The sequence below is a fragment of the Zootermopsis nevadensis genome, unplaced genomic scaffold (genome assembly GCF_977971745.1).
Source record: "Zootermopsis nevadensis isolate Lab colony 2312 unplaced genomic scaffold, Znev_1.0 Znev_ptg000022l, whole genome shotgun sequence".
Taxonomy (NCBI): Eukaryota; Metazoa; Arthropoda; class Insecta; order Blattodea; family Termopsidae; genus Zootermopsis; species Zootermopsis nevadensis.
The window spans coordinates 24,165,531-24,176,446 of NW_028259154.1; the positions used below are offsets into that span (position 1 = coordinate 24,165,531).

At 37.9% G+C, this 10,916-nt stretch overlaps 1 protein-coding gene across 1 annotated transcript; it reads right to left on the minus strand.

Moving 5' to 3' along the window:
* Positions 1-871: 871 nt before the first annotated feature.
* Positions 872-4,786, minus strand: LOC110828291 (uncharacterized). Its single transcript, XM_022060864.2, has 4 exons — positions 4,615-4,786; positions 3,575-3,617; positions 2,085-2,237; positions 872-1,388 (listed from the first exon to the last, which is right to left on the minus strand). The coding sequence occupies exons 1-4, from the start codon at positions 4,663-4,665 to the stop codon at positions 1,216-1,218; spliced, it is 420 nt and encodes a 139-aa protein (XP_021916556.1). The 5' UTR covers positions 4,666-4,786; the 3' UTR covers positions 872-1,215.
* Positions 4,787-10,916: the final 6,130 nt, after the last annotated feature.

A 10,916-nucleotide genomic window follows, 5' to 3' on the forward strand; every position in this document is an offset into this window, starting at 1 on the left:
TGCTAGGAAATTTTATTAGCTGTAATATAAATGGGTTTTTTTATTTATGAAAGTGATTAAATTTAAAACCTACACCTAAAAAACTCCCTCTATACCTTTGTTAACTTCCACCACGTTAGCTCTACTCAGCTCATTGACAACGTGTTATAACCAATTCCACGCTGATTCTAGCCTAAGGGTAGTTTTCCATCGACGTTTTTTCTACTAGTTTTAGCGCTGGATAGATGTATATGAGCGAAACGTCAGGAGCAGATGCATGGTGTATTCACGAGCAGAATGAAAGTGCATGAACATAATCGGTAGCTTTATAAACAGCCAGCTATTAACGTAATCATTTAAAAGATATTGTAATTGCGTCATATTGTGAATATTATAATAATTATTTATTTTAATCCGTCTTATCACAATATTTTAAATTTCTTATAATTAAGATAATAAAATATCATTGATGTTCCATATCGATTGATCGATTTACATTTCGGAACATTTACATATTATATGTTATATATTATACAATATTTTAAATTTCTTATAATTAAGATAATAAAATATCATTGATGTTCCATATCAATTGATCGATTTACATTTCGGAACATTTACATATTATATGTAAATGTTAAAATATTGTGATAAGACGGATTAAAATAAATAATTATTGTAATCATTTAAGTAAATAGCCTTCTTGTGTACTTACTTATTACACTCACGATGTAATAATCAGGCAGTACTTTATACAATAAGAACGTGAAGATTCTGTTTAGAAGTATGGAGTTATTACGCGCCACGCTAGCCGAACTTGCATCTTACAGCTTAAAACAGCAAACAGCGTAGACTGGCAAACAGACGTCAACACGTGACATAAACACATAAGTTCTCTTTTTGGGTTTTCTTTATTAATGTGTCTACAATGAAATCATTAGCATACAAATTGAAGCAAATATGTTATTGTACAATAAACATAAAAGTTGATTTTATTGTTAATTAAAAGCCAAGTGTCTGGAAGTATAGCTCCACGTTTCTTAAGACCGACACTAGATGGAAGTGAGTGGTCTGTTTCACCCTCTGACCCGTTTTGCACGTTGCATCCGTTGGAGAGGATGCTGAGACGTGGCGAAGATAAGAGATGAACCCCACCAGCCCATATCCTAACCATCCTACTGACACAAGTATTATTATAATTCCGTTTTCTGTTGAACCGGTTGCATAAGTCGCTCCTTATTTCTCCGTTATTGGATTCAGTTTATCAGCAATGACAAAAAATTGGTCCATTAAATATCCTCCTCCAGTAGTCATTTTGGACAAATTGGCAATGACGATCCTGGAATTCGTGCCAAAATTTCGCAATCCATTGGCGATCGCCACTTTCTCGCCCCCAGTTAAAGTTCGAGCTGAAACATTGATAAACTTGCAGTCTCACAACATAGCTGCTCCCAATTCATGCACCGATACTTATGTTAATTTTATAACATAGACATTTACAGGGACCGAATATAAACAAGACGTGTTAGGGTTTTCATTGCTGGCAGTTTACAGGCCAATATTATTCTGCGAGCCCAGGAACCATGATTGTCATAACAAGTTTGAACTCAGAACACGTACTCTAACTCCAAACACATTTTCACAAAGTTTCGTGTGTTAATCCTTCTAAGCTTTATCTTTAAACTATGAAGGTCCTGAGGATATTGGAATATCTGATGTACAGTATGTCCCATAACAGAACTCTGTAATTTTATAAAATACAAAGCTAGAAAATTTGTTCCAAATCTCTTGTTTTCTGTATCAGAAGTTGGAATTTTTTGGGGGGGCCAAGGACGAGATGGCTCGTCCTAGGTAAAAATCCAACAATTCAGACAGGAAACATGTCACGTTCTACAAATCGTATCTCTTCGAATTGTCCAATATTTTGCCAAATAACAGAGTTATTCCATGGCTCCCAGACTTTTGGAACATATTGGAATATTATTGACTTTTGCTAGAATGATGATTTTCTTTCTGGCAGTGAATATGTTAATCTCGAAATCATTGTTTAATCTGTTGAGCTTTTATCCACACACTTAAGTACATTTCTTTGAATTGTGTTCTACCTTTTAACTTCCTGCAGTCGTCTCGCAGCTGCTTGACGAATACCTCAGCACCACTCCCAGCATCATTTACCTCAGTCGCGAGCTGATGCGACCAAGGCGCGAAAGGTTCTAAATCATGCGAAAGTTTGCACAGTTGGTTTGTCAGTGCGATGCCTGAGAATAAAACAGAGTGCTTTAGGAAAATTTTGCGTGTCGAACAGAATTAATCTGTGTGTTGTTAGTCGATTCTTTACACATTTATTAGCATAATGAAGGTTGTATGGGTTTGAAACTTGGTCTGTCAGTAGGAGATACACCGAAGGCATTTCAGAAAAACAATTCTTGAGAAGAATACTATTTCTTGTATTTAGGATTGAAGTCTCGAACCCAAAAGAAAGGAAGTGACGAAATTATTAGAAAATTACATAATGAGGGGATTCATATTTGTGGAAGGTGAAATCGAGGATATAAGATGGGCAGAATATGTAGTACGCAAAGAGGTGAAAAATGTATTAAGGCTTCTGACGGAAAATCTGAAAGAAAGACACTATTCGAGAGCGAATGATGTAAATGGGAAAATACAATGTAATGAATTAAATAAATAGTAGGTGAGGTAAGATATGGATTGGATTTATATGGCTCAGAATAGGCTCAAGCGTCAGGTTCTTGTGGTTTAATAAGACGCGGAGATTTTCTTGATCTGTTAAGCGTGTATCAGCGTTTTAAGAAGAACTCTGCCGCGTGGAGTTAATACAAACGTAATGTACTTTGGAAAAATAATAATAATAATAATAATAATAATGTTTCAAATTCAGAGGTTATATAACTTCGAATTAAATGAGACAGTGTTTATGAAAGGTAAGTCGTTAAGGATTTCGAAGGCGGCTGCTGAAGCGTGTTTCAAAAATCATATCCCGACGTTTACCCGAAGAGACTGAGAACAATCACGAAAAACATGTAATTCTAGCTGACAACCCAGTCGATATTAGAACTAGTTATCACCGTAATGTTTTATAGTCCAAGAATTTTGAAACGAATATGAATTCTTATCCATTCACATCCTTCCCAATTAACTCACAAGGCTATATAACTTCTGTATTTGACACGGTGTCGTCAAACACGCACGAAGCACGATGGTCTATAACAGGTAACTCTATCTTGAATTTCTCAGTCTCATCCGTGGTTATGTACGAAAATAAGTAATTTATATATGATCTGTGTTAACAAATTTATGCACTTGGCGGCTTCAAGAAACATCTGTGTGTTTCCAGACAACGTACAGCTGATAAATTGCATATAGCGGCCCCCTTTGCGTCATTTTACGCCTCAAGAACCTAAGTACCGATGAAAATAAACAATAGTGTCCTCTAGTAAATATGCACTCCCTGCTCAAACAACAATAAATCTATCAACGACCAATGGTTATGTAGGTAGCCTGAGAGAGCACGAACAGAAGAGTGAAATTCACAAGACTCAATCTCCCAAGCCTAATCCTTGCAAAAATTACTTACTGGAGTCTGATGTCTTATCTGCACATTTAGCCATACATAACACCTGAAATGCAAAGAACCAGAGTAATTACAAGAAGTTCGAAAGAAATCAAACATTGTTTCCCCATTCTTCTTAAACGTTCGCTTGCCGTAATTACAAACACTGTTCGTATTGAAAGTACCTGATAATTGAATTGTACGCAAGAAATTGAGTCAGCTGACACCGTCATAGCAGAACTGAAAGGTGCCAATACCAAAACAGACCACTGATGAAGTTCACTAATGGCGTCATGGAACATCCGAAACATATGTCATACAGATACGTGCCAGAACACGAGCTGATACGTGCAATAGTGTACAAATTTACAGGACTCGATTTTGTGTGGAGGCGATTATTTAATAGTTTCTCCTACAACGTGACGTTCCAATACAATTTTATATCAATTCGCTTAATTAAAGAATATAATACGATTTACTACGCCATAATCTCAAATATGACCTTATGTCGACGTTATAATGAGTGCGCTGCATTGTACAGAGTACATTTACATGGTACGTATCCCTGAACAGGGTTACTATGGGAACGGCTGCCATACCATTCCACAAAACCCGAATCCGTCAACAGAAAATAATCACCATATCATGGAAACTGTTATGACAAAACACACATTAATAAATAGTATTACATAAAACCTTTAAGAATAGTAAATGATCACCAACCACTCTTAAATGTCTCAGAGTTAAATTATAAGATGGATTAAAACTTTCAATATAGATCCCAACACCAAATTTGGTCGAAATCTGATAACTATTTTTTGCAATACTGAACATTAGAATGGCCAGACGTGTCCTTTATAATTTACGTTAAATGTATTAAATTTGTTCAAAAAAATGCACAACACCAAGTGAAAATCTTATACAAATCATTAACAGTGCAGTAATTTAACAAGGCGACTGTGTATAATTTTCTGATCTTCTGCATTGTTTTAAGTAATCTCTACTTTACATATTATACATTCGATTCAAGCAGGTAAAAGTATAAGTGAAATAATTCGACTTACATATACAAATATGAAGGTGGCCAGTGCCCAATACAGCGGTTTATAAATCATGGTCCTCTAAATAAAACGTGTGTTTGAATGTATCTTGTACGTTTCGCTGTCAAGCAGGAAGGTTCAGCGAAAACAGATCAGAGGTAAGTGTATCTGAAGACAATATGAGGCGTATTATATGGCGTAAACGTTAAGACGCTTAAGACGACTCCCCACTCCTCAGACGACAGCCGTGACATCTAAATCACCTTTTACTACAAGTTTCTTCGATTTCGAAACGACCATTTCGAAGGTCACAACATAGGCAGTAAAAATGAAAACCGGTCACTCTGTCCAAGTTTTCATAGCCTCTGGTCCTGGGATGCTTAACTACTTATTTAGGATACTTAGGCCTTCAGTGCCTTGAGCATCTGCGGGTCCCAACTTTCGTTGGCTTTGCTCTATTAGATAGTTGGTAAGTCTCCTTTATTTTTTTTATTTGTAGTGTTCTGTCTGACGAACAGGATCCTTCCAACCTCTTCAGGTTGTCAGGGACCTGCTCATATATATATATATATATACATTCTTGGCAGAGATGATCAGAAGTGGTTTGCCATTGCCTTCTTCTGTGTGTGAGTGGAGTAATTGTTGGGATGCCACGGAGAAACCGGGGAAGCCCCCGGAGGAAAACTCCGTGATGCCTAGACCACGGCCTCGCCCAACACAAGTTATAAATTTGAGCACCACCGGGAATTGAACCCGGAACCCCAGGCTTACAAGGCTAGTGTTCTGACCGCTAGACCACCGTGGCGAACTCGTCTAAGTCTCCTTAGACGAGTACAAATGGGATATTTGTATAATTTAAAAAGTTAATTCGGGTCGCATAAGACATCTAAAAGGAACGCTGATTTGACACAACTTCCCTTCTCGTTTTCAATAACTCTTATCGGACTATTTGCATTAAAAGGAAATTATTCTGAATTTTGCGCACAGATTGCGAGTCTCAGAATAAACAGCTACTATGTCGTTACACGATATTAATTTATTGGTCTTTTAATGGAGAAGTTGTATTTTGTTTGAGGTAGGAAGTGAATACTTCAACAATACCTAGACAAATTGCGGCTTTAAGGGATTATGCTCAAGGCCTGGTGTCTCATTACGTACAAATACTACCTTGTCTTTAAAAGTGTTGCGTTCTCAGACACCAACGTCAAAAGAATTCTAAGCATAAAAATATACAACTAAAAACTAGTCTGTTCGCGTGCTAGTCTAGTCTGCTCAACACCAAGGCCAGACTAGATTATCTATTTGCTCTGTTTAATATATTTAAACTCAGTTCACTAAAGGCGTTACTTAGGAGTTAATAAACAAAACACATTAACAGGCGCCTATGACTACAGACCTGATCTCATAAAATAGATATATCAGTCACTACCAAGTACAATAGTTATCAGACGAACTCAATAAACACTTTCAATGTTTAATATTACAGGCAAGAATTTCTAAAAGTTTCTTAAGAAGATGTGTCAATTACTTTTCATTTTGTGTATCCTCACGCAGTGTTTCAGAATCTGGCCCGAGACTGGTTATGAAAAGGCCGCGTGGGGTGTGTGGCCGAATGGTCCCTTTAAATGATTTAATCACAGCCGCTGGCTTATGCCCAGGTAAGAGAAAAGACGATGGATATGGTTAAATAAATAACTAATTGTGACAGATCAGTCAGATTTAAGGTCCTCACATTTTTGAGGTGTCGATGGTGATATCGTGAGTTGTGACGCCGTATGGGCTTGTAGATGGATACCAAAGCTTCGGAGAACTAGGCTATATTATTTCTGCAAAATTTTTATCACCAAAATTCGTTAATTGAACAGCAGTAAAAAATGAAGTCAATATATACATGTTTGTCCTTGTCTTCCTATTGAGATTGTTATTGGCAGTAAACAGTAATAAAATATACAACCCAGAAGACAGCTATCTCGCATATTAATTTCTTTTGTAGCTGGTATAGATATTCCACGCTGTATATTTCATAAACGAACAACAGCATGACGTTTTTGCTACAATTTTATAAATAAATTATTCTACAAGGTCTTAGACTGACACCGTTTCCTTGTTACCGACGGAACATAATTATGAGTGGTTTGACCAAACTAGATTCCAACGTCCCAGACATACGAGGTGCGATCAGAAAGTTTCAAGACTGCGCCTATAAAAACCCGTACACTTATCTCAGGTATTAAATTCATCCATCACCCTCGAAGTAGTTCCCCTGGGAGTGAACACAACGATCCCAGCGCCGCTGCCAAGCCTGGAAGCATCCCTGGAAATCTTTTTTGTCAGCCTGTCAAGCACCATCTGCGATTCTGCCTGAATCTCTTCTATCGTCTCAAATCTCCTTCCCTTTAGCTGAATTTTCATCTTTGGGAAGAGGAAGAAGTCACACGGAGCTAAATCCGGCGATCCGGCAAGATCTTTGAGCTCCTGATAAACGAGAAGTCGATTCTGCTTCTGGTCCTCAGACAGGATGCGTCGCATGTGGAGTTCTTCCTTTAGAATCAGCTGACAGGTCCCATAGCCTATCTCAACAATGTCGCACAAGTCGTTGATGGTACGACGTCGATCTTCGTGAATGGCCTGCCGAATCTTCGTAACATTTTCGGGCGTTGTGCTCGAAGATGGTCGTCCAGAACGCTTGTCATCATCGACAGAGGTTCGGCCATTTTTAAAACGTGAATGCCATACAAAAGTTTGTGCACGACCCATTGCGGACTCCCCAAATGCTTGCTTTAGCATTTCATAGGTTTCCGTAGCCGTTTTGGCGAGTCTTTGGCAAAATTTGATTTGTTCATGAAAATCCGCCATTCCAAAATCGCAGGAGGGTCGGTGTAATGCACTACCAAAACGCCCGTAACTAAGAAACAAATGCTAATTCGATGATGCCGGCTGGCACACTGATTCACTATGAATGTAGGCCCAAACCCTTAGCGGCAGAAGCTCGTACTACATCCGGTTCGCCCTCTATTGACACAGTATTGAAACTTTCTAATCGCACCTCGTAACATGAATAACAAAGCAAACTGTCAATTATACTACTCGTTAGTCTGCTCACGTCAAAAGCTTCGTGACATTTGTTACTTCAAGGTCGTTTAGGTTTAAAATTTTGAAGCATTTATGCCTATCCGTTAAAATTTAGAGGCAATCAAGAAAATGTTTCTGGAAAGCTAATGATAATTTTGTCAGATAAAATGTCTGTTTCTTTCAAAGAACGTTATTATCATATTAATAGTAGAATTTTTGCGTAAAAATTCTTCCCCAATGGTGCGACCCTTAAACCAACAGTACTGTGGACGTTTCTCTCTTCATGTTGAGTATTTTGGAATGTTCTAACATGACGATCCGAACAGTGAAGTCAATCAAATGACTGGCCAGTGACCAGACGAGCGGTGTTCGACTCGTGGCACCATCATGGGGCTCACCGAGCATCTTATCCGTAGTGTACCGGTCGGTCCTTCAACACACAACTGGGTTGATGCATGAAGCTGACCACCAATTTCGAGAGGTTAAAACTGCACTTCTCCATACGTTATCACAACGTGGTTCTTAACTCTTTAAAGCAAAACTTATATGTACTACGTATTTCAACATTAATTAACAGAATTTTGTGCACAGTGTGTATTTCTTATTTTCGCACGATTATCAGAATAAGCAGCTATAATTTTCGTAAACAGCATTACCAATTGATCTTTGAATGGAGATGTATTGTGATTTATGGGATACGACATTCACCGTTTGATTAATATGCAGACTTGTTAGGATCTGAGGTTTACACGAAGGTGTGTCTGAAGATGGCTGTCTTCTGGGTTGTTGCGCCTTGTAGTCTAGTAGATCAGAGATCCTTGCTGCCGCCATCATCAGGGCGATAACTTCTTCTTATACACAAAATAAGGCAAACAAGGCCACTTCCCATAAGAATCACTCCATAAAGGCAGATGTTGAAGTGTAGGTTTGTTCCACGCATTATTAATCTTGGCACTAGTTCTAGCTTCACCGACTGCTACACACCCGCGGAACGATCCCCGTGTCCACAGGATAAGATTTTGTGCAGCCCTACATACGGAGATATTCCACGTTTACAAGCAAACCGTCTGAAATCTAAGATTTTCATACTGGTGCAAATGCAGGTTATTCCTTTTTGGGTTCTGATTGTCTTGCGGTCTTGTATGTATTTGCCACGTTTCCATCTTCAGAACACAGGTAACCCGAAAACTGAGGCGGTAAGTTCCTCCAACATTACTCAGAAAACCATGATCAATAACTAAAATGGTAAGAACCTGAAATCTCACCTAGAACGCCTCTATATAGACGTTACTATATTCTAAGTTCGCAGATTCGAAGCCCTTCGTATCAAGGAATAACATTTAAAATGGTCTATATGTACCAGATTGCACGGCGCAACATTCCATAAGACAGTCATCTTCAACAAGTAAAACAGTTATTAAAAGGAACGCCGTTCTGGTGCAGCAACTTCTCCGACCCGTCTGTAGAGCGGGTCGGTCCCACCAACTCTGGTAGGCGTTGCGAAAAATGTAGTTTCATCACAACTTTTTAAACTGGGTACCTGGACTTCAGTTCTCGAAACTATTATCCGATGGATTCTGGCTTTCGGAACTGACACTCGGTTCTGTGGTACATGACGGCGCATCATAATAATGGTAGACATAGAAATGTTCTTTTTGGACGGACAGACCCGGGAAAAATTACTGACTTTTTTTTTCTGTTTCGAAAATTATGCACAGGAGTGTCCAAAAATTTGGCACGTACTCCCTTGAATTCGAAATATCAAAGTGGGCGTTGCATTTAACATCCCGTTATGCTGCTTGTACCAATTTTCTACTTTAAAATTTAGAACTTATCTCTGTCGAGGAATCAACGGATTCCTCGGAAATTCAAGTGACACACATTACCAGATGCACAATAGAAACCAGCGCAAACAATGCGGCCACATTCACGGATTAGTATCAACCAATGTAGTGTTAACGCATCTGTACGATGACGTCTTACGAGCGTGAATAATTAGTTTCCATGCCTTATATTCATAACACTTCGCATAAACACGAATAATTTGTTGAATGTCTCACAGACAACATTATATTGTTTACCTGTTATATTAACGCAAATAATTGTTTACAGAACGGGCGAATAATCTCTTACACATTTTAAATTCAAAATAATTTTAAGTAATCAATGTCAGCTTTTCTACTTTATCTGTAATAGAAAGGAAACGTAAAATTTCCTATGATGGATGAGCGGGGAAATATCGACAGATCAAGGATCCTGGAACTATACGAGAAATATTGCTTACATCATTCACGAACAGAGGAACATTAAGATTCTTTACAATGTTAAAAGATATCCTACAGGAACACAACACACTCTGTTGTGGCTCAGACTCTATTAGCTTCATGTATTTAACTGAAGAGAGCGTTGGCAAACCAATAAATCCAGGTTATCGATAATATTATGACAACGTTTAATCTGAAGCAAGTAAGCAGCAGAACGAAGACACAAAAGAATTAACCCCAAAATAGATAAATATTTACTTTTCCAAAACGTTTTAAGGATAAATCTTGCCTTGTGGATATTCAGCTAAAGCAAAATAATGCAACAGAATATGAAATTAATATTTACATTTTTTTCAAAAATATTAATTTTTGTTCTATCGTATTGTCTTCGATGTCTGAAAGATTTCTGACAAGGCTCGTCATATAAATTACATCAGATGTGGTAGAGTTCAACCATAGGGTCCAGCAAAGAGGTTCTCTGCCCTCTGCACTCCCCTTTTTAAATGACGACGAAAACAGAATCCAGCTTCCGAAGCGCGTACATATCATTATTTAAAATTCAGACTATGCTAAAAGTCCAGAAGAATATTTTTACACAACGTATTGTTTTCATGTGACTGGAAATCATCTACATGGCAAGATTTGTCATTAAAACTATCAATTGCTGTGACTAAGAGTATATCACTGACCATGTCCGGAATCAGAACCCTAATCTTCCAACCCGTAGTCAGCGTCTTTAATGACTCAGCCATTTTAGTTCATACAAGCTCCTCATAAATGCAAAATTGTACTTAGTGTGTGTTTTTTTTTTTTTACCAAAAAGCATTAATCGCCAACCTAACAAATCTGCTTGTGCAACACGTGTTTGTCACAACTATGTCATTTATTCCGACACACATACGAACACCACAAACACATATTTATTGAAACAGGTGAGAAATTTGTGACAAATATATGGCACCGTAAAGACATCATTATAAATAGCAGGTT